The following is a 25,192-nucleotide window of genomic DNA, read 5'->3' on the forward strand; positions in this document are numbered from 1 at the left end:
AAACATGTTTGTAGGAATTGAGAAGCTGATTTTAAAATCTGTATGAAAATATAAACAATCCAAAATAGCCAAAGCCATTTTTAAAAAGAGAAACGGAGTTGGAGGAATAAGATTACCTGATTTCAAGACTTACTGTAAAGCTACAGTAAATAAGACAGTGTAGTGTTGGAGAAGGTACACACATAGATCAGTGGAATCAGCTGTGTCCAGAAATAGACCCATAAATACATAGTTTATTTTTGACAAAGGTGTCAAGTCAGTAAGGAAAAGCTTTTCAACAAATTGTGCTAGAATTACTGGGTATCCATGTAGAGAAAAAAATTAATCTTATTATCTCAAACATAAAAAATACACTCCAAAGGATAACAGACCTAAATGTAAAAGCTACAAGTATAATACCTCTAGAAGAAAAGAGGAGAAAAATATTTGTGATCTTGAGTTCAGAAAATACTTCTTAAGTCACAAAAAAGCAAAAAATTCACAAAGGAAAAAAAAAGACATACTGGATTTGATCAAAATTTTAAAACTTTTGCTCTTTGAAAGACACCATTAAAAGAAAACAAAAATACAAGCCGCAGAATGGGAAAAAACATTTGCAATACATATATCTACCTGGTAAAGGACTTGTTTCTAGAATAAATCAGGACATCTTAAAATTAATCATAAGACAACTCATTTAAGAAAATGGGTAAACCAGTTTGGCTCATTGAGTAGAGCGTCGGCCTGCGGACTGAAAGGTCCCAGGTTTGATTCCGGTCAAGGGCATGTACCTTGGTTGGGGGCATATCCCCAGTAGGAGGTGTGCAGGAGGCAGCTGATCCATGTCTCTCTCTCATTGATGTTTCTCTCTATCACTCTCCCTTCCTCTCTGTAAAAAAAAGAAAAGAAAATGGGTAAAATGTTTGAAAAGATTTTTACAAACGAAATTAGACAAATGACAAACACATAAAAAGATGTTCAGCAAATTAAAATCATGAGATACCTCTACACCCATTAAAATAGTTAAAGTTAAAAGACTGACAACGCTAAGGGTTCATTAGTATATGGAGCAACTGGAATTCTTGTACACTGGTGTGTGTTTTTTTAATTGAATTTATTGGGGTTGTACTGGTTAACAAAATTATACAGGTTTCAGGTGCACAGTTCTACAACACATCATCTGTACACTGTATTGTGTGTTCATCACCCCAAGTTAAGTATCTGCCTATCACCATTTATCCCCCGTTTACCTTCCTCCACTCCACTCCCCTATCCCTTCCCAGCAATCACCACACTGTTGTCTGTGTTCTTGTACACTGTTGATGGGAGTGTAAAATGGTACTACCACTTTGTAAAACTGTTAGGTAGTTTTTATAAACTTAAACATACCATCTAGTCATTCCACTCCTAGGTATTAACCAAAGAGAAATGAAAACATGTCCACACAAAGTCTGGCATATGAATGTTCATAGCAGCTTTATTCATAATGCCCCCAAACTGAAAAGATCCCAGATGTCCGTCACAGATGAATGGATAAACAAAATATGGACTATCCAAAATATGAACAAGTTGCTGATATATACAACAATATATATACATTTCAAAATCACTAGGATGGGTAAAAGAAGCTAGACACAAAAAAGTATATATTGTCCCGGGTGTCAGCACCAAAAAACCCCAAACAAGCAGACAAACAAAAAAAGAATATAGGCAGACCTCTCAGATGTTGTGTGTCAGCTCAATACCACACAATAAAGCAGATCATAATCTTTTTGGTGGTGGAGGGTCTTGCCTTCAATTTATAAAAAACAAAAGTCTGTAAAGTGCAGTAAAGCAAGGCATAGTGAACAAAATATGCCTGTATATACTTGATGATTCCATTCAGATGTAAAATTCTAGAAAATGTAAACCAATCTGTGAAGACAAAGTAGATAAGTGGTTGCCTGGGGCAAAGGGTGGTGGGAAGGATGAACTACAAAGGGGCACAAGGAAACTTTTGGGGCCGATAGTATTCTATTGCTTGATTTTGGTGCTCCTTTCACTTATCAAACTCATTGTACTAAATAGTTTAAATGGGTGCAGTTTATTGTACGTACATTATACTTCAAAAAGTTATTTAAAACCAAAAGGATGAAAATGATGAAAAATACTCTGTTTCAGTGAAGATATAAGCAACCGGAACCCTCAGGTTCAGCTCGTGGAAGTATGAATCGGTGTAACCACTTTGGAAAACTGGCAGTATCTATTAACACTTAACTATATGTTCACCCTATGACATTGCTGTTCCACACCTAGGTATATACCCCAGAGATATTCATACATCTGTTCATCAAATGACTTTCTAGAATGTTCACAGAACACTGTTCATAATAAGATCAACTAGAAGCTACCCAAGTGCCCATCAACAGAATGGATAAGTAAATTGTGGTATATTAATGTAGTGGACTACTACACAGCAGTTATAATCTATCTATCTATATAAAAGGCTAAGCCGGCTGGTCGCTATGATGACACACCAAACACCAGGGGGCAGACGCTCAATGCAGGAGCTGCCCCCTGGTGGTCAGTGTGCTCCCATAGCCACCCTCCCACAGCTGGCCAACCTCCTGTGATCCCTCCCCCCGGCCGGCCCCGATCGGCCTGATTGGCCGATTGGGACTGGGCCAGATGCCTCCAATCTCTGGCCAGGCTGAGGGACCCCACCCTTGCACGAATTCGTGTACTGGGCCTCTACTACAACTATATAATACAGTGAACTACATACAACTATTTACAACACTACTGGGCCAAAGTACTCACTGTGTGATTCCATTTCAGAATATGGTTATCCTTGGATCTGCCAAGAATATCTTTATCCTTGGGTGAAGAATTTGAGTGGTTACATGCAAGCGTGTTAAAAAAAGATAAAACTGTATTACAAAGTGAAAAGTCTGTTGGAATTGGTAACTGTTAACAGTTAGCAATTTAACTTGTCATTTTTAAAAGTAAGAAGTGAAGAAAATGAATTTGAAATGCTCTTTAAAGAGATAGCATGACAGGAACAAGAAATAGAAGATAAACAAGTACAAATTAGAAAAAATATGAGAATGTGGGATATGAAAATATGGATGAATAAAAGTGGTACGAGATATGTCTTGGAGAGAGGGCAGGTGGACAGGTAGATTACAGTGTGGCCAACGGGCTTGTTGAAGATTACATAGACTCTTCATATTGCTTCAATCATGTATCTTCTGGTAGAATTTTAAGACTATTTGATTAATAGTTAGCAGTGTATATGGGAAGAATTGAAATCCTGTGTTTTTACTTCATTTTTCCTTATCCAACCTAAACCTGCATTAGGATGCATAGGATAATTTATAATTATTGTAACACCCTCACATAACTGTTGATGGATTTGTAGACTTAGTTAACTTAGACAAATGTTTACAAGTTAGAACAAATGTTTCTGATTGTTTGTCAGAACCTGTACATATAAATCACTCAGAATTCCTATTTGATAGATTTTAAATGATTAACTGAAGCAATTGATTTAAAGCACCATAATTCACTTTTTACTAGAAGGTAGTTCTAAGAAAGCTGCTAGTTTCTTGGCATCATTTCAGATGACTAAATTGAAATCCATTAGTTGTAGGTTTAAAAAAAAATTTTTTTTTACCGTTTCAGCATAGGCCTATATGTGACAAATCTTGAACTCATAAATATCCCACTTTGATTGGAAGCAAAAGTACAGTATATAACTGCTCCAGTCATATATTATCTTGATATTAGAATAAATGCTATTAATCTTATATAGTCCCAGAAAAGATTGGCTGTAATCATTGAAAAATCACAACTTATTTTTTCTCCTTGTTTCAGTGCAACTTGATTCGTTTTATTTCAGCTCATAACTTGTATTTTATTTTATTTATTTATTTTTTTAATATATTTTATTGATTTTTTACAGAGAGGAAGAGAGAGAGACAGAGAGTCAGAAACATCGATGAGAGAGAAACATCGACCAGCTGCCTCCTGCACATCTCCCACTGGGGATGTGCCCGCAACCCAGGCACATGCCCTTGACCGGAATCGAACCCGGGACCCCTCAGTCCGCAGGCCGACGCTGCATCCACTGAGCCAAACCGGTTTCGGCCATAACTTGTATTTTAGAAGACTTTTTTTCCTTTACTCAGTTTATGAAAACTAAATTTTTGGTTTCTTCAAGTAGGCAGGTCCAGTGAATTGGAGAGGTTTATTTATGGGGCTTTGTAGAATAGTGTTGCCTTTAAGAAATGCTACTACACAATGCTACTGTAATATAAAGTCATCTGGGTGTTGTGTTCTACCTCGCCTATGGTCTCGCACTTTATTAGAACCAGATTTCAATAACAAAGAAAAACCTGCTTGCTCATGAAAGCCCCCAAATTCAAGCAAGTCCTTCCAGCACCTTTGCAATGCCGATTTGGGAAATTCACTATTTGCACCAACTGTACCTTAAATGCAAACCTATTGTGTCTTTTAAATATATTTGGCCCCCTTTTCTATCTCTATTTGTCTGGTCCATGACTTCTTATATCTTTACCTAAGGATCCATTATCTATCTCAGTCATCATTGTCATCACCCCTACTCAGAAGTTCCTTATCCCTGATCAAAGGTACCTTAAACACCCTCTGTTTCTTTTCTGCCCAACATGGAAATGGAAAGGTAGAGGGAGGGCTGTTGAGAAGGGATCAAAGTATGATGCAGGGTAATATTTTTCATTTGGATGGGTGGAAAAGAGAGTCTGAGCTCCTTGTAGTCCATTTCTCTGCCACCATCTCTTCCTCTCCCCTAATCCTCCAGGATGGTTTGGGTACTGTGCTTAGTGCTTCTAGTACATCCTATTTCTGTCATCGTATCTTGTACTTTGAGTTTCTAATTATCAGTTGGCCCCAACACTACATAGTGCACCAAATGAGTGCAGGAACTTATTATTCCCCAGGGCCCAGTGTAGTGCCTAGCACAGGGTAGGTACTCAGTTTACAATTAAGGAAATACCTACAGATACTAGTAGTGTTGGCCAGGATGAATTTTGGGAGGTATTTAGTTTCCTTTGGTAAATCAAAATGGATGGTTATAACAATATGATTATAATTTGTATGTCTGTGAGGAGGCTATACTAGCAGCAATGTAGCATGGCAACCAAGGACCAGGACTCTGGAGTCAGGCTGCTTGGTTCAAGTCCCAGCTGTGTGACCCGAGGCAAGTTACTTAACCTTTCTCTGTCTCAGTTTCTTGGTTTATAAAATGGGGCCAATAAAATACATTTATTGTGAGGATCAAAATGGGGTGATTTAATCCTGAAGCATCAGTGCTTAGTGAATGAATGCTCTTTATTTAATATTGTATGGTGTTCCTGAAAAGAATGTACACATTGCACTTTTATAAGTCAAGTTATATTTTAGATTTATTAAGGAAATTTGCTATTAAAAGGTGTAATACCATGTCCACATGGAGGGCGCTGCAAACCGCCTGCTAAACTGAATCGGTAAGGGTCCCCATGTCCACAGTCCCCTTCCCCATCGTCCCTTGGGCTCTCCCCACTTTACCTCCCTCAGATTCAGACAAGCGCCCTTGAACTAAAGTGTTTTAGTTCAACAGTGAGTCTAAAGGAATCCCCTATTTAATCCCCTTTTTAGTTCAGTTGTTTGGAGCATCCTCCCAATGCGCCAGGGTTGTGGGCTGGATCCCTGGTCGGGGCATGTACAAGTGTCAGGCAGAAGCTGATGACTTATAAATAACACCAATGTTTTTGTAGTTATCCAGGTAGAAGTTCTCAGCGTTTTCTTTGACAGCCTTCCCCACTGCACCCTCCAAAACCCCAGATACACATACACACACTTAATCAGTGTTAAGTGCTACAAATTCTGCCAGAAAAATGTCTCTTCCTTTCCAAGTAATCCTACACACCTGAGTCAGATGAATCTCCTAAAGCATAGCCTCAATCTTGTTAGCCTCTTCAAGAATTCTTCAGGGAAGCCCCCTGCCTGCTGAATTAAGTGCTGTGTAGACTCCTTGGCCCAGCTTCAAGTGCCTTCAGAATGGCTCCCACCCCTTTCCAGCCCTATCTCCTGCTCTCTAGGGCATGCCTCATGCTAAACCTCTGACCTCCTCCCGCCCCTCATTTCCCTACACAAGCCCTGCTTTTCTGCCATCGGGTAGAATGTATGCCCATTCCCCCAAAACTCTGGCTGTTAAAAAATCTATTCTTCTTCTTCTTTTTTAATCTTCACTGGAGGATATTTTTTTTCATTGATTTAAAAAATATATATATTTTTATTGATTTCAGAGAGGAAAGGAGAGGGAGAGACAGATAGAAACATCAATGATAAGAGAGAATTATTGATCGGCTGCCTCCTGCACTCCCCCTTCTGGGGATTGAGCCCACAACCCGGGGATGTTCCCTTGACTGGAATCGAATCGGGGACCCTTCAGTTTGCAGGCCAATGCGCTTATCTACTGAGCCAAACCAGCTAGGGCCATTGATTTTTTTTAGAGAGAATGGAAGGGAGGGATTGGGGCAGGGCGGGGAGAAGAAACATCCACCTGAAAGAGACACATCGATTGGTTACCTCATGCACAGGCCCAGATTGGGACTGGGGATCAAACCTGCAACCTAGGTATGTGCCCTTGACCTGAATCAAACCCGAGACCATTTGTGTTCAGGCCTGAGGCTCTAACCACTGAGAAAACTGGCTAGGGCAAAAAGTCTGTTCTTGACGACAATTCAGATGCTACCTGTTTTTTGAAGATTAAAATAAAATCTCCGGAGAACACTGTCCTTTTCTCAGAACACTGAGGACCTGCTTTTGTTCACTTTTATGGATACATGACTTGTTATCCTTTCTCGATCACAAGCTCCCCAAGGAAGAGACTGTGTCTTACTTATTTCTGACCCATGTTGAACCCAGTACTTTTACCCTTCAGTGCTCAGTAAATACTTAACATTTCGATTTATTCTTTTTAAAAAAATATTTTTATTGATTTTAGAGAGAGGAAAGGAGAGGAAGAGAGCGATAGAAACATCAGTGATGAGAGATAATCATTGATTGGCTGCCTCCTTCACACCCCCTATTGGGGATCAAGCCTGAAACCTAGGCATGTGCCCTGATTGGGAATTGAACTGTAACCTACTGGTTCATGGGTTGACGCTCAACCACTGAGCCACACTGGCCGGGATTGATTTGTTCTTGAAAGACTTTTTGTGGGAAAAGACAAGGACATGGACTCTGTGCAGTGCACTGTTCTTCCAAGCTTTCTGCACACATTACGCTGTGTCATCTCACTGTCCCCAGTCAAGGGATAGGCACTGTTAATGTTAGTAGTCTTAGTTTCCATATGAAGAGTTATATGATTTACCCAAGGACTGACACACAACTACTAAGTAACTAACCAGTATTCTCAATCATGCTTAACCTGTCTTACCCCCAAGCCCATATAACTTTATAACTGAAGTATAACCACTATATAACATTTCTCACTTTTCAAAGAATAAATACTACATACTGGAGTGGTGTGCTCCAAGAGTAAAGAAACAAATCTATTCTCAGTGCCTTCTACTTAATAAATGCTAGTAAAAGTTGATCAACTAAATGTAAGGAAAAGAAAATACTGAATTTTTCTCGGTTGAATTTTTCATTTGAATCAGGAATAGGCAACAACATAATAGCTATAGTGTTGGTGTGCATAGGGTACACTGGGTCCCTGATTCTTATCTTTACTTCCACAAGGATGAGAATCTAGTTACTGATATTGATGAGGAGGGACTAGAGGTGTTGGGAGGGAAGGGAATCGCAAAAATACCCTTTTGAGCAGTTTGGGGTCATTGATCAGCCCTCAGCCCGTTTGGATTCATTTGATCTCCAGTCAGTACACAGGGAAGTATTTCCTGGCTTCATTTGTTGACTTTCTCATTGCTTCTGAGTAATTTCAGATTTTTGTTACCACTCCTGATAAGTCAGATATCTGTGGTGTCTTTTATTTTCTTGAGGAGCTAAAGAGTAACATAGTCATAAATTACCCATGCATAGTGATACAGTCCAGAAAAACACTTTGTTGTCACATGTAACAATAGACAGGGCCACTGACCTCTCTCTGAGGTTTATCCCTGTGTATAGGAAAGAGCCATGACTTTGGACGCAGACAGCCTGCGTTTGAATTCTACTTTTACACATGTGTGTACTTGGGGAAGTCACTTAACCCCTCTACATTGTTTTCTCTTCTGTAAGACCGATCATGATACACCTAAAAGGTGGTTCTGTGGATCAAATGAAATAATGTATAGAAACATAATACAGTGCCTGACACTGTAAATGTTATTACCTCCAAAGTACCTCCTCCTAAATAAATGTAATGCATCTTTTATTTATTGAAACTTAATTCCAGTTTTTTTCGTGTATAACATGTTTCTTGATTTGTGCATTCTTGGGAAGTTGTGTGGCTGTCAGGATTCTGAAAGTTGGATCATATGCTCTTGCACTCATTTAAAAAGGACCCTTTTAAGTTAAGGTTGTTTAGAGCATCCTCCCAATGTGCCAAGGTTGTGGGCTGGATCCCTGGTCAGGGCATGTACAAGAATCAATCAGTGAATGTATGGATGAGTGGAACAACAAATCGATGTTTCTCTCTCACGCTTTCCTCCACCCCGGCCCTTCCTCTCTCTCAAATTAATGAATTAAAAAAAAATGTGGTGCCCAGAGACCCATTACAAAAGACCCTTTTGTGAATTTGGCTTTTCTTGAAGCAGAACTTACCAGTAATGCCTTCCACGTTTACCTTCCCTACCTTTACTCCTTTCTGCTGACTGGTTTACTTGTTCTGGTCAGAATGTGGGCAGTTGATGTCCACCTAGAAATTCCTATAGATGTTCCAGCCTCGGTCTAGCCTGGATGGCCATAGGAAGGTTAAGGTCTTGTTAAATAGCTACTTTCCTAATCTATTTCCTCTATACCCTGCAGCAATGTTGACTTTTGAGAAGCTGATTAACACAGACCTATTTTACCATCTCTGGGTCTTTGGTTTGGCACTCTTTCTTGGTTAATTCACATGACTTGGCATTTACACATGGACACCTGGGACAATCTGTCTTTGCCTCAAAGGATTAAGTAACACAGCTTGGAACTGACTGAAAACTTTTTTCCCCCTCATAAATTGGGCCCTGAGCATCTTTCATAAATCAGGAATGTTTCTTGGAAATGTAGTTCTCACTAAATTCAGTCCCTAGGGTACTTTTCTATAAAAGCACATTCATGTTTGTTCTGTCATAACAAGTGCATTTGATGGTTGTAATAGCGTTGATAGAAACGTGATTGAACAGGAAAACATGCCCATTATAAATAGGTCAATTTGATAGTAATCCATGTTCAAAGCATAAATATAGCTTTATTAAACACAGATAGCTCTAGGAAAATCTTTATAATACTTTAGAGCAAAGTGTTCTAGTTCAACAGTGAGTCTAAAGGAATCCCCTATTTAAAATATATATCTAAATCTGATGTATTCCTCGAAACAATTGCTAATGCCAATGAAATATAGTCAACTGTGCAAAGAGAGAGGGAAAAGGATCTAACTTTCCAGCTGTGGCTCACCCTCAGTATGATCCTGAATGAGTCAGTGACTAGTATTTTAATAGAGGGTTAACTATTATATTACACCTTCAAAAATATATATATTTTTATTGATTTCAGAGGATGGGAGAGGGAGAGAGAGGAACATCAATGATGAGAGAGAATCATTGATCGGCTGCCTACTGCACGCCCCCTACTGAGGAATGTGCTGGCAACCTGGGCATATGCCCTGACCAGGAATCAAACCGCAAATTCCTGATTCATAGATCCGTGCTCAACCATTGAGCTACATTGGACGGGCTATTTTACATTACATTTTTGATGTCTTTTGAGTTTTATTAAAGCGGTGGCAGAATTTACTACCACTTATTAAATTCTATCAGACACTGCTATATACCTTACATTTTTTTTATTATATAGGATACATACTTTTATTAATAAATTTCCTTTACAACTTAAACTTTATAAATTGTGCATTTTAGTTTTTTCTATAATATTAACTAAAATAATGCTATGAACACCTCAAGGAAGATGGAGTCTTTTCTTCCAGTGACATTAGAGAGTGTCCTGCTCCTTTACCCCCAATCTGCATTTACCCATCTTCTTAGAGTTGTCAGTAGGACCATATCTGTTCATCAGAATGAGGGAAAGAAGGGAAATCCACAGGCTGATGGGAAGACTCTGAAGTGCAATGTAAATCTAGAGCTGCTGATCCTGGGGATGTTCCGCTGAGGCCAAATGAAGCAGTACAGATGAATCTCTGTCAGATGACATACTGTGCTGAAGAGAGGGCGAAGGTGCGGACGAGTGGAATCTGGGGAGAGGCTGAGGAGAGAGGGGGAGCCGGGGGAGGTGGCAGCGAATTGAGTGCTGAGACACCTATACCTTACATTTTCCTTAGACAGCAGCCCTGGAAGATTGTCTTCACTCTACAGATGAACACATTGAGGTTGTGCGGGGCTAAGTCATTGACCGGAGGTCAGAGAGCCAGCAGGTCAGGAGTCAGCAGTGGTTTGAACTTAGCCTGTCTCACTACAACATCCGTGTTCCTGCCATTCCACTCAGCAGGAGAGCGAGCCTGCATTTTCTGGAAGCTGTATCTTTTCTTTCAGACATTTAAGAATAAAGTTGTTTGGCTCATGGCTACTAGCATCTTAAAAACTTGCTGGTAATCCCTGTAGCTTCTCATATTCATAAACTGCCAGTTGCCTATGGCAAAGTTTCTGCTCATACATCTTGATAAATGATATTGTACAAATTAAAATGGAGTTGCTTTGCTATTTTAATTAATTTATAGCTACACATCAAATTTAGTATTGATAACTATATATTAGAATTTAGGAGCTTGGTTTGAAGTGTTAAATGTGAGCTGGAGTGACATCTTAATTATCATATAAACAACATACACTAAATAGACAAATGAGGTAGGTTTGTGGACTTTTTTTCCTCCCTCTGAAATTTTAGAGACATGTTTTCTAAGAGGATTTTTGAGGATTTGTTTTTTCTGCACCTCTTCAAACAATGAGTTATCCCATCTTAATCGAAAGTCCATTGGCAATTGGCAACTTTTACAAAGTGGATTGGGCAGGAGCATGTGTTGCTCTGGCTTGTTTTGTTGGGGGACTAACATCCAAAGTACATTTCTACCCCAAGACTGCAATCGGGTTATGTGGAGTGCTTGTTAATTCTTGCTGATTATGTCTGCTTCCTACTTATTTGCGGTGAAGTAAAGCTTTATGACATGTGGCATGGTGAGGGCAAAGATTTTTCTAAATAAAGTTTCATTGACTAACTGGAAACTATCCATATGTCACAGTAATAGCCATCAGCGTGTATTTCCCCTTCTTTCTTACACAGAATGTGGCTTAACGTGTACACTTGGCATACCTCTGTTAGTTGTTCTTTTTAATTTATTACAGAATTCACTTGGGCATAAGATAAGGCAATGTTTTATATGTATTTAGTGGGAGTGAGTTCTCTGTTGTTTTGTTATTAAAATAGTATCAGATGAACTGTTAGGGAGTTGCTTCTTCCTAAAAATGTGTGTTTATCTACTAGCCAGTTTTATGATGTCCTTTTGGGCACTAAGCATGCATTAAAGTGCAGGGTTAGATTGATTTGGAGTAATTTCTTTTCGAAAGAATTTGTGCCAATTCTTTTTCCTCTCCAAAAGAAATGGTTTCAGAGCATGGGCTCTTTGCCTAATGTCAATTCCATAAGGCTCCTCTGTTGTGGGTTGTTTTTTTTTTTTTTCTTGCCCCCCCCCCTACCCCCCTCCATCTTCTCCTCTTAATTGGGCTGTGCCATGAGGAAGATGTGTACCTGTAATCAGGCATTTCTTTACTTTAGGGTTATTTGTCATTCCAGACAGCATGGACCAAAAGAACAGGCTTGTGTGGGGGGGAGGCAGAGTTATATAAACTGTGTTCATAGTTAAATATTTGCTTCCAGGGAAGGTGAAAAATGCTTTGTACTTTTTCCTTTGGCTTTTTTCCTGTAAGGGAGCTTGTCATGCAACAACAGAAAAAAAGTGGCCAAAGGCAGAGAAAACTCTTCTCTTTTCCATGTTGGTTTGTTTTTATTGTAAGACAAACCTTTCATGTTTTATTGTTAATGAAGTTTAAACCTGGTGTAGAGGTGCCAATCTTTAGTGGAAACAGCTGCAGAGTTGGTGTCCCCTGATCAGGTGGGACTTTCTTTGAAGCAACATGTTGCCTTTTAAAAGAAAATCGAGCATGTGAGAACTTGAACCTGTAAAACTCATCAGTTCCACCATTGTTTGTCTCTTAAATAACTGAGATAGTTAACTTTAAGTAAAACACTGGCATTTAAAAATCATTTTTTGTATTTTTTTTCTGAAGAGGATAGTCTTGTTATTTTGTGTCTTAAAAATATAGAAATGGAGGGGGAGATTCACTTAAGAATTGAAGACGTAGCAGCTCAATTTAACAGATCGTAGAGGACAGCCTGTCTTTGGCTAGTCTGAACTGTGATTTTGACCTTATACTATACTTGCAAAACTAGGTGGTTGGGCATATACCTGAACTTAAATGAAGTCTAGAGATTAAAGATTTTCTACTCTATATTGATTGATGTTGAAGCATTTCTCATCTTTGTGGTTGAGCGATATGTTAGGAGTGGGCTTAGCATCTTTCTTGGTCTACTGCTAGGAAAATTGAGCATCAGAGAGCTTTTTTTCCTTGGGGGGGAAAATAGGAGAGACAGGGATAGAGTCAGAGGGACAAGAAAAATGCTGAAATATTTTCCTTTTGGGCTTTTGATTTGTTTGCCAAAAAATTGCCTTCCAGATGGAGAAGACCAAAAGCTCTGATTGTAAGCCATTATGTTTTTACTGGCCTCCCTCCCCATCCCATTGCCTGGTTTGAAATCTGTAAGCCAGTCCAAATCCTTTACCTCATTTTCTAGTACCAATTTACTGTCTTACTCATCTTCCAGCTGCAAGGGGGTGAGGCAAGTCGTTTTGAAATTGAGCCCTGTGCCATTTTATAAATCAAGCAACAGCAGATTCTCGCCAAGAAGTATCAATCGCGATAGCTCCCATTTCTCTGAAGTTCTTGACTCATGCCTACCAGGTAGATTTGTGTCTGTGACATGTGCGGTCGGATTAGTCTGGGAATGAATCTGAACAAGCCCATTTGGCCTTGTGTAGACTTGTTACCTGGTTGCCTAGTGTTCTGGCCTGTTGCATAGGAAGCACAATTGGTTTTTGGCTGTATCTTACTGCACTGGCAGTAGAAATCTTGATACTCCAGTTTCCCTTGGGAGATAGTGATTATTTAGGGGTTAATATTGTAGGGGAATCCAGTGTCAGGACATACAGTGGATATAGTGGCTTCGAAGTCTGGCAGACTTGGGCCCAATTCACTGCTCTACCACTAGCTAAACAGTGTCCTTGAGCAAGTTATTTTCTGTGTCTGGAAAATGGGACATAAGACCATATCAGGTTGTTTGATTTAATAATTTTTTGAAAGGAAGAAAATGTTGGGTATTTATGGGAAATACTGAAATGTTAGTTCCTTTTCTTTCTCATTATGTCGATCTTGAGTATGTTAATCATTGTGGTCTGTAAACTGACTAGTTTTCTACCATTTTTTAAAATTACATGGAAATTGGGATGACATGAGTGATTTTTAAATATTGCATAGTAAAGTTGGGCACCAAATCATTACCTAATGCAGGGTCTATTGGACAGGGCAAAGTAATAAATTTTTTTATTAAAATTCATGTTTGTGTAGGATTAGTCAGAGGAAAGAAACATACATCATGGCCACATATATATGATAGGGGAGAATTATCAGAAATCATTCCGGGTAATAGCCAACATCAAGCCAACATCAACTGGATTGTTGCATAGGTGGATTAAAAAACACACACACACAAAAAAAGGTGTGGGCTGGCCATTGTGGTTCAGTGGTTTTAAGCATCAACCCATGAACCAGGAGGTCACTGTTTGGTTCCCGGTTAAGGTACATGCCCTGGTTGCAAGCTCAATCCTTGGAGGCGGCCGATCGATGATTCTCTCTCATCACTGATGTTTCTCTCTCTCTCTCTCCCTTTCCTTTCCTCTCCTCTCTCTGAAATCAATAAAAACCTATTTCAAAAAAAGATGTGGGTTAGCCTGTTTGCTCTGATGAAGTTCTCTGTGTTTGGAGCAGAAAGGGTCAGATTGGTAGACTGAGGAGTACTTGAATGTTCACGTTGTGATAGCCTAAAATCATGGTTAGCTAGAGAGGAAGCTCTTGGAATGTCAGTAGCACAGATTTGAAAACCATTCAGGCAAATGAGAACTGGGACTTTTATGTGGTGCTTAATCAGTTAACTGCCACGATATTTTGAATTTAATTTAAAAAGGTCTGCCGCTTGCATCTGTAGATGCTTATGGCGTACAAATGGTTAATTGTAAAGATGGTAGTCAGGTGCTCTGTTGGATCATGGAACAGATAGTAAAGAGCATCAGTATGCTATGAAAGGTGCAAAGACAGCTGTCAAATCTGAAGGGGAAAAAATCAGATTTTGGTTCTCTTCCTTGGCATATATAAATTTTTTGATAATGGGAAAATAAGTTTATCTCCAAGTTTGGGACATGTATCACTACAGTAGTATGTGAGGTGATTTTTTTTTCCTAAAGTGGTACCACAGACAGATATTTTTATTTTAACAGTTCTATATTCATTTTAACACACTTTGTGGAAAAAATATAGCTAGCACTCAAATCTATGATTATACTAATATTATTACTTAAGTTGAGGCTAAAATTATTTAATTAAATACATGCATTGGTAATTTTTCAAAAGAAAACTATTAAGTAAATAGTTATACAGGTGATGTGTGGATTTAGCAGAAATTGTGACAGTAGCACTAGAATGACCAATGTTTGAGAAATACTGGTAAAAATTAGGATTTGGTCCTTTTTTTCAAGCTTAGATGCCTGTGAAGTTTAATTTAAAATTAGATATTTATAAATTTTTTCTACCAAACCATTAAGATAGACTTTTGTGTGTATTCTTTTATTTTGGAAAATAGTGGTTAAAAATGCCCTATGAGTAAAATGAGGGGAGGGGATTAAGCTCCACTTGTGGACACTCTGACTTGTGACAACCTTTAGGAATTATTCTGGATCACTCCTTTCCATCTTCACTCAAACTGTTGAAATGATAGGAGCTTCCAGTTGACATCATTATTTCTGATGTTCTGGCTGTGGCGCCCTGCAGAAGAGGGTAAGAAGGGATTCCCAAGCAGTGCAGAGCTCTCCTCAAGAACAGTTTCTCGGCTTGTTCTCACTGCCCAAGACTTGTTAGACAGAATAGAGAATAACGTTTTTAGCCCCTGTTGTGGGCAGGGGACAAAGGGCATCTAAAAAGCCTCTGGTAACAAGAAGGAAGGTTAGAAGTGAAAAAATCAACTGTATACCAAATTATGAAAAAAAAATTATTATAGATGTTCACATTTATGAAATGTTCATTTTATTTTTGTCAAGTTACTACTAATGAGATATAATATGTTTTCCCTCCTCTTCACAGGTACTGGTTTTGGATTAGGAGTTGTTTTCTCACTTACCTTCTTTAAAAGTAAGTATGACTGCCCTAACTGGTTTGGCTCAGTGGATAGAGTGTCGGCCTGTGGACTGAAGGGTCCCAGGTTTGATTCCGGTCAAGGGCATGTACCTTGGTTGTGGGCATATCCCCAGTAGGAGGTGTGCAGGAGGCAGCTGATTGATGTTTCTCTCTCATCGATGTTTCTAGCTTTCTATCCTTCTCCCTTCCTCTCTGTAAAAAATCAATAAAATATATTTTAAAAAAATAAATAGAAGTAAGTATGGCTATCTTTCTAGCATAATGTCCTAGTGTACATACAGTAGCAGGAACACTTCTGGAAGGCACATCTGCACGACTGCCAACCCAGCCATTTATGGGGTTAGGTAGCTAGACAAAGAATGTGGACTCAAAAGAGGTCAAAATGGGTTGAGCATCTTCAGCATTCCCCTTGGGCATTGAGTCAGGGTGCTTGATATCTAAAATATGATATCATTTTAAAATGTGCTTTATGCCAGTGAGTCATTTGGCCAAATCTACATGCTCAAATATTTCTAATTATAATTTTTTTGGGAAAGTAACTTGAAAATGAGAGTTCTGCTAGTGATAAAAACAAGTAGGCCAGAAATTATTCTAAGCAAAGAATAGGCTGTATCTCTTTCTTTCTGTAGAGGAGCTGAAGTTTGGCTGTTGACCTTTTTCCATGAAGAACAGTGGGAATCCATAACTAGAGAATCATAAGTAACACATATTGCTGATACGAAATAATCATTTACAGTATTGGCTTAAGTAAACCTTATGACTTACTATAATAAAAATATATAAATATTGCTTAAAATCTTAGATATTTTAAAAATTCAAGCACCTTACTGAAATATTTCTGTTAAGGTTAAAAAAATGGTTTAAGTGAGCAAATGATTAGAACTGATAAAGAGAAGTTAAAAGGTTCAAGTATGTCTACTCTTTTTATAGTGTACCATTATATACCATGCACATCTACCATTATTAATACCTCAAACCTGGCAGCATAAGTACTTAATAAGTACTTGGTAAATTAATAAGTTTACCAATAGCCTCCCTCTTCCTTTTATTGACTGTTGATGAAACATTGACAAAATGTGGCATAGTGTCATCCGTGTGGTGCATGCTGACTATTTACTGAACCCTCAGTAGATGGATTTGAGCCAGAAAAAAAGCTGTATCTGCTCCTAATGGTCCCCTGTTGGGATTTTCCCTTTTCTGCTCACTAGGAAGAATGTGGCCACTAGCCTTTGGTTCCGGCATGGGATTGGGAATGGCCTACTCCAACTGTCAGCATGATTTCCAGGCTCCATATCTTCTACATGGAAAATATGTCAAAGTATGTACCGATATGATATTTCTCTTTCTTTCCAAAGAAAAAGCTTGCTCCTCAGTCGCTGAAGAATTTTTTATAGTATATATAATGAACAAACTGTGCATGTCACGTGGTACCACTGAGATCCCAATTGCTCTTTGGCTTTTCATGATGTTGACACCGCTTTGGTTCCTAAAGTCTCTCCCCTCCCCTCTACCTGGAGATGCATATGTGCATTCAGATCTCTGCCCATATGTTAGCTGACTGGAACTGACAAACCTGCCTGAAAGTGTATCATCGTAGTAAAGTAGGTTTGTGTTAAATATCTATAAGTAGCACTTTTGTTCAAGATTTCAGAGTGCCCTGTAAACATCTCACACATACTCAAACTAAACTTGCAGACTTCTGGGCCTCAGTCATTATTCTGCTTTTTATTGAAGAAGGCAGGTTCTTGACTGTATGTCCCACATAATTCTGCCAAAGTCCTTGCCTACAGATGGATCTTTAACGATGCAGACAAGATGAAAAATATAGCACATGCCTCAAGAGGGAAGAAGCTGGCACATTCCCTGAAGACTGTCTGTAGCAGTGTTTCTTTCTCATGCCGTACTTTATAGGGCTAGTACCATGGGGTGTAAGTGAAAGGTTCATGGGAAGCTGTGTGCTCAAGGACAGAGAGGTGTATTTATTTTTGTATCCCCAGGGCCTGAAACAAAGTAGGCGCTCAAATAAATGTAAAATGAATGAAGTAAATGGTGGATTCTATTAGATGTGTTAATTGCCTCAGGCTTACTAAGGTATAACCTTTATAGCAGTACAAACTTCAATAAGGAACTTTACATTCCCTTGATATGTGGAATCATCTGCTTTCTTGGTTACCTGTGAGCTAGAATCACTGATCTGGGCAGCCTCAGGAGGCTAGTGGAAAGAGCACAGAACCAGGAGACCTGCATGTGAGTCCTGGTCTGTCACTTGCTTCCTATGTGGTCTTGAGTTACTCATTTCTGAGATTCTCTTTTCTATCTGTAAAATGAGGGTAATGCTTTCTACCTATAGGATTGTTGTGAGAATTAAATGTGAATGTGGTTTTAAGCTGTGAGGTATTATTATATAAGTAGATATGTTTGTTATTGTAGTTGAGGGCAACCAAGGAAGGCTGATTGACTTGTCCATTGTTCCATCATAATAACAAGTAGAGCAGAAATGTGGTACAAATGAATGTCCCAATTCTGGTCAAAAGCTGTCACCAAATCTCAAAGGATAGCACCCCACCACAGCTTGGTAGCCTTTCTCTATAGAACCTGCCCACAGTGTCAGCTGCCTACCGACCATCCTATGTGTGTTTGGAGAGAGAATTGGGAGCAGGGAGAGCTGGCCAGTTAGGAAGTAGCAGGCCTTTCGCCACTCTCCATATTAATGAACCATCTTTGCGCCAGAGCCAGGGTGAGGTAATCAGAGGGACAGCACAAGAAGAGGCGCAGCTGTGTGGCGCAAAGCTGACGACAGGCAGTTTCCACTTCTCCCCAGCTCTTCATTTTATTGGCACCACAGCTGAATTTGGGGGAGAACCGAAAGGAACAGGAGAGGAGCTTCAGGTTTTTTAATTGTTTGAAATGTTCCAAACTGAGTTGCCATGGATAATGGCTCAGGGGTGATTATATGCATATTATATATTTAATGGATGGAAGTTACTGTGGAAAATATTGTTACATTTTTTACAGCCTTGTGTGTACTGCTCCAAAATGGCCTTGTAACTTTATCTGAACTTGAGTCTGTGCCTCGATGTTGTCATCCTCCATTCTCTAAAAAGGAGCAAAGTCCCAAGTTGGGGCTTTTCAGATGTGGTCATATTATGGTAATTGCTTCTTGAGTGCCAGTTATGCCCTATGGGTCATCCTAGGTGCTCTGTGTTCTTTCTCTAGACCTCCCTGCCCCCAATAGATTTGTGAGCGAGATGTTACTATCCTCATTCAGAAGATGAGAAATCTGAATTTTACTGAGGTTAAGAAACCCAAAGAGCCCATCATTAATAGGCTGTTTGATTCTGGACTCATGTTTTTTCCACTCACCTGTCATCTATCCCTTTGATGGATTTAGGAATATACTTATTCAGGTACCAATTGTTTAGCCCTATTCTGCTCCTTTCCCTTTCTCCTTCCTTAAAGTTTGGGGAGCCTTTCTTCAGAACATGGGCAGGATGTATACAGTCCCCTTATGAGACTTTTTTTTTTTTTTGGTTGGTTGGTTGGTTGGTGTTGTTTTGTGGTGGTGTTGGTTGCTGAGAGAGAGAGAGAGAGATTTGTTGTTCCACTTGTTTATGCATTCATTGGTTGATTCTGATTCTTGTATGTGCCCTGACCAGGGATCAAACCCGCAACCTTGGCAAATTGGGACTATGCTCTAACCAACTGAGCTACCCGGCCAGAGCTTGAGACAGTTTTAAAGTAAACTGGGTGGTAAGCTTTAAGGCCCATTGGTCCTGGAGCAGCAAGTTAGAGGGAGTTGTCACAATGCCATCTGTACACTTATAACCTGAGTGTCCTTACTTTACAGGAGCAGAAGCAGTGACTTACACCTGAGAACATCTCAGTGGGAGGAGAAGAGAAATCATGTTTATTCCTCAGGAATACTGAAGTGCCCTGGAGTAAGCTGACATTCTTCTGTAACAATGTTATCAGCAGTGCTTTAAACTCCAGCACACTGTTTATGTATTTGAAACCAAGTCTGTTTCTTGTTTTGTATTTTCTCTCTGGAAATTGCAAGGAGGTGGTCTTAAAAGAAATAAATTAAACAAAAATAGGCAGCTTAGTGCATTGCCTGCATTTCTTTGCCTTTGTATCTGAGCATGAGGAAGATTATACCTGAACTGCCAACAGCTGTGCCCGCCTGGTCCCAAGCTCTCTGAGAACCTTCCTGAATCCACAGCCGTGGTGCATTCCTAATGTGTAGTTTTCAGAACTGCTTCCCCTCGTAAATCGGAGGCTGGAGGTTGCTGCTGCGTTGTCTGGTGAGGATGACGAATGTCTTGGGAAGCCTCACCTCTTGATAGCAGCTCTTTACCATCTGTGTGTTCTTCTCACCAGTGGGTCCAGCAGGGCACGTTTCAGCTGAGCCTACTCACTGAGGCTGCATCTGCAGGGTGTACAGCCTGCTGTGCTGAAGGCTCGCAGTGTGATGGCAGTTTCCCGCAGCTTCACGGAGCTTGACGGTGCAGGCTGCAGCACTGGGGGCTTTGTCCTGAGGTTTGGGAGAGGGCATGGCATACCCACCTGGCTGGAAGGGCACGTTGAGGCTTGATATTTGTTTTCATGTGGCAACTGAAATTTGAAGACAAAAGGGCCACTTCTAATGCCCCCTGTGAGTTTATTCCTTTGGTTTCACTTGAAACAGGAAGGCTGGACACAAGTCGTAGCAATTTCTTCTGAAAATATGCAGAACCCCAAAACTCAGTCTTTCATATCTTGTTTCTTTTTATAATAAAACTAGAGCCCGGTACATGAAATTCGTGCAAGGGGCTTAGTCCTCACAGCCCCGACTGCCTCGGCCGGCCCTCACAGTCCCATCTTTATCTGGAAGGTCTTTGGGCTTTTCGGTCTAATTAGCATATTAGCTCTTTATTACATAGGATTAAGATGGGCAGAGATGGTCCCCACTGTTCCTTTGTCCTGTAAATGTTGACTGAGCAACTACTGTGAGTTTGGCACTGTTGTAGACAGCAGATATAGGTGGATGGAAAGATAAAACACACTCCCCTGCCTTCATGGAGCTTAGAGTTTGATGGAAGGACAGACAGACACACTCGTAAAAGAAAAAAACCCAGCAACCTGTTTCATCCCTTACACTTGTCTTCTCCATATTTGCTTTACAAGTTAATATTTCGTCCCTATTTTTCCATTTTTATTTAGGCAGGGAAAAGAATAAGAGGTCCCCCTCCCCTAACCCCGCCCCCATAAGTCAACACCAGAAAACAGTATTCCCACTAATTCTCTAGACATGTCAGAAGACTTGAGTGGAAACGGTTACTGGAATCAGACTTCTCTGTCATTAGTTATTAGGTTTTAGGCATTTATTTGGATGAATCTCTCTGCCCAGCATCTTTGAAATACCACTTAAATGTTTTGATAAACTGGTGAGCTCTATGAGGGAATAGTTCTGGGCAGAGGCCAGCCAAAGGAAGCATTGGCTGTTTGCTTTAATTCAGACTACTTTGTATTCCTGTCTTGTAGCTCTTAGCAGAGACTGGCCCAAAGCACAATGCTCGATCTTGTCCCCACTCCCTGCCCCCATCTCAAGTCAACCTCAGAGAGTTCCAGCTTGTTGGCAAAGGCATACGTTCTGTTCTAAGTTTCACTAGGAATTCAAGTCCTCTGGGGCCCTGTTCCCTTGTGAGGTTGTGAAACTTTGACTTTGCTTCTTGTCTGCCCTTCTGAAACCAAATACAAGGAAATTCATGGGTTTAAGGGGAGAGAGAGAGAGATGGGAACCCAACTGGGCACAGAATACTAGTATAAAACTGGCGCCCCAAAAGAGGCCTGTTCTGCCAACATACATAAATACATATAGTCTGAGCTTGACACTATAATTTGGCCCAGAACAATATGTATTTTGAATTCATTTAGGTGAATGGTTTTGGCATTCCCAGTACCCACTGGGGAACCTTTATCGGGCTGCATTTGCCTTAGGCAGAATTATGCCTTTGTTCTGAGAAATGGCCTCAGAACACACTCAATCGAGTTGTCTCCTTTAGTGAGTGTCATCCTCTCTCATCCATTTCAAAAGATCTAAGGATGCAGCCTTGAAATCCTGCTTGCAGGAAATGCAGAGATTGGGCATGGAGGAGAAAACCTATGTAGTTTGCTTTAAGTTTTTCCAAACCTCACTGCTTACATTTTTTTATGTAACCAAGCCATAATTACATTTTACTTGTTGTGGTGCAATCTGATTGTATTGTTGCAGGACTATTTTTGAACCTGTCCAAATAAACTCTGCAAAGCAGTTCCACAAGGATGGACTCCATGGGACTGGAACAGCCTTCCTCCTGAGTAGTTCTGAGACACGAACGGTTTCCTGTTGCATGCTTTCTAATTACATAAATGCAAATGGGTGGAAGGGAGAAAGTGGAAATTCTAAGTACCAAAAGGAATGTTCAATTTAGGATAACAAGCTCATCTGGAAGCTATCACCACTTTTTTCTTTAAGTGTGTTGCAAGCACCACTTCCCCTCGGACACCAAAGGATGATTTCGGGTAAACCGACCTGGGCAGGGGCAGGGCAGAAGTTCTCATGTCCACTGAACAGCCCCCATGTGGAACAAGTGTGAGAGTCAGTGATAAGTCATAGCGGACGGGAATAAGGGGTTGAGGCAGCGTTATGCAGCAGGAAGAACACAGGATTTGGAATCGGAGGACCTGGGTCTGAGTTCCTACTCCACCATTTATTGCCGTGCAGCCGTGGGAATAGGGGGGTGGGGGAGGGAAGGGGGGAGTTCCGTAAGCTTTCATCTGTAAAGGGAGAATAAGTAATTCCTACCTTACAGGCTTTGAAGATCAAATACATGTGCTAACACAAGCATTTAAAAAGTTGTTGCTATTTGAGTCTGAATAGAGTGCATGGTTTTAATGGTAAGTAGGGGATTGTTCCAGAACAGAAGGGCACACATAATCTTTGGGCTCCATTTGGCTCTTAGAGTCTAAATTAGCAAAAGCTGAGGGAGAAAATGGTTGTCTCAAATGAGTTCCTGGTAATAAAAAGCCTAAAAATTGTTAGAAAACTCTGTGTATCTTCAAAAATAAGTATTAATGTCAATTGTTTTCACTCTGTTAAGATACACATGAGTAAAGTCACGTGGCTTCTCCCCTCTGGCACTCCACCTTAGCTTTCTAAAAGTCAAGAGATGTACACTGAGCACCCCGTCTCACTGCGAGGCCAGGAAGGGGGAAGGAGAAGAGGACCCTGAAGAAGCAGAATGGGGGATTCGAGACTCCTTAAGGAGCTCTGGCTGGTAGGAAGCAGGAAAGTGACGGACATTTGCATGCGGTATCATTAGCTTCAATTGTTCCATCCTCACCACCAGTTCAGTCAGAAGTTAGTGGGGGAAGGTAGTGTCAAGAATTCTAGGAGGAATTCAAGAGTGGGCAGGGAATGAGTCTTTAATAGGAAGACTTTAATAGGGACTAGAAAAAGGAGCTCATTCTCAACTGTCAGTCATGTCATCTTTGTTCCTGGTCTAGCCAGTTTGAGGCAGGCAGAACTTAATTTGATGACTTCAAATAAATATATAATAATAATTAGTATTTATTGGGTACATACTCTGTGTTACTGTTCTATGGCTTTACATACATCACATTGCATATTTTTTACAACAATCCTATGAGAAAAGTACTATTCATTTTATAGATGAAGAGATAGATTTTGAAAGGTTAAATAAACTTGGCTCAAGGACAAACAGCGAAGAAGTGATCCAGGAGGGATTTTTACTGATTCCAGAACCCAGACTCTGCTATGTTGGGTGAAAGCTGTTTTAAACTGGGAAGGTTCATTCAAAATGGTTTGATCCAGTTTAAACCTGATTTAACACAAACCTGATTAAACTAGTTGAAATTGATCAGATTCCGTTTCATTGTGTTTAAATTGATAAGAATAAAAATTTGATAAGAAGTTGATTTGATTTGAAATCAGCCATATTCGTTAAAAAGTAAAAGTAATAATTTCTGTGTTCATTAATCAAACATAATTGTCAACCTGAGCCTCAGGTCAGTGATACTAATGAGTTTTGCTAAATCCTTTCTAGTGTAATAAAGCAATGTAATATTTTTATTGACCTATACATCTTAAAAACTATATACAGCCTGGTTGGTATGGCTCAGTAGTTGAGTGTTGACCTATGAACCAGGAGGTCAGGGTTCAATTCCCAGTCAGGAGCATGTTGTGGGCTTGATCCCCATTAGGAGGGTACAGGAGGCAACCAATTGATGATTCTCTCTAATCATTGATGTTTCTCTCTCTCCCTCTCCCTTCTTCTCTGAAATCAATAAAAATATATTTTTAAAAAAACAACTATACTTTCAGTTAGGCTTTTTTTAAAGACATAATTTACAAAGAGTAAAAGGCATCCACCACTAGGTGGAAAATGGAAGGAAACCTTTTTTATAACGTATACTAATAATTACTACCTTTATATTTTACTTTTAAAGGGTTAAATAGTTTGGTAACTTGATTTTGATAAAATTCTACACTTAGAGAAAAGTTGTGAAAATAATACAAGGAACTCCTTTGTACCCTTTACCCATATTCACCATTGTTCACATTTTTCCTTATTTTCTTATTCTGTGTGTATGTGTATGTATGTGTGTGTGTAGTATTTTTTGAACCATTTGAGAATAAGTTGGAGACATGATCTCCATTTACTCCTACACTAGAGGCCCGATGCATGAAATTCCTGCAAGAGTAGGCCTTCCTTCCCCCGGCTGCTGGCACCAGCTTCCCTCTGGCACCCGGGACCCGGGCTTCCCTCCCAACCCTGGCTTCATCTGGAAGGTTGTCCAGAGGGATGTCCGGTCTAATATTAGCATATTACACTTTTATTATAAACTAGAGGCCTGGTGCACAAAAATTTGTGCACTGGGGGGGGGGTGGGGTGGTGAGGAGGGGTCCCTCAGCCCGGCCTCTCCCCTCTCGCAGTCTGGGACCCCTCAGGAGATAACGACCTGCTGGCTTAGGCCTGCTCCTGGGTGGCAGAGGGCAGGCCCAATCCCTAGGTGCAGCCCCTGGTTGGGCTCAGAGCAGGGCCGATTGCGGGGTTGGGGCACTGCCCCCTGTCACACTCAAGGCAGGGTCGATGGGGAGGTTGTGGCGCCACCCCCTGTCATGCACAGAGCAGGGCCAATCGGGGTTGGGGCGCTGCCCCCTGTCACGCACAGGGCAGGGCCAATCAGGGGGTTGGGCGCTGCCTCCTCTCATGCACAGAGCAGGGCCCATCGGGGTTGGGGTGCCTTCCCCTGTCACGAACAGAGCAGGGCGGATAGGGAGGTTGTGGCCCCACCCCCTGTCACTCACAGAGCTGCAGGGCGATCAGGTGGTTTGGGCGCTGCCCCCTGTCACGCTGATCCGGTGCCAGGAGGCCTCGCGGCTCCGCTGATCCCGGTGCCAGGAGGCATATTACCCTTTTACTATATAGGATAGAGGCCTGGGGGCTGGCTGGTTTGCCCTGAAGGGTGTCCTGGATCAGGGTGGGGGTCCCCAC

General features: G+C 40.5%; 1 protein-coding gene across 1 annotated transcript in view; it reads left to right on the plus strand.

Moving 5' to 3' along the window:
- Window positions 1-19,758, plus strand: part of MICOS10 (mitochondrial contact site and cristae organizing system subunit 10) — a 30,145-nt gene extending 10,387 nt beyond the window's left edge. The window contains exons 2-4 of the mRNA XM_070404226.1: window positions 15,603-15,650; window positions 16,865-16,974; window positions 19,504-19,758. Coding sequence (XP_070260327.1) covers window positions 15,603-15,650; window positions 16,865-16,974; window positions 19,504-19,518 — 173 coding nt within the window. The 3' untranslated portion in view covers window positions 19,519-19,758. The remainder of the gene's footprint in view (window positions 1-15,602; window positions 15,651-16,864; window positions 16,975-19,503) is intronic.
- Window positions 19,759-25,192: the final 5,434 nt, after the last annotated feature.

This window comes from Myotis yumanensis, unplaced genomic scaffold (assembly GCF_028538775.1).
Source record: "Myotis yumanensis isolate MYYU_CA2020_CCGP unplaced genomic scaffold, mMyoYum1.0.hap1 SCAF_2, whole genome shotgun sequence".
Classification (NCBI taxonomy): Eukaryota; Metazoa; Chordata; class Mammalia; order Chiroptera; family Vespertilionidae; genus Myotis; species Myotis yumanensis.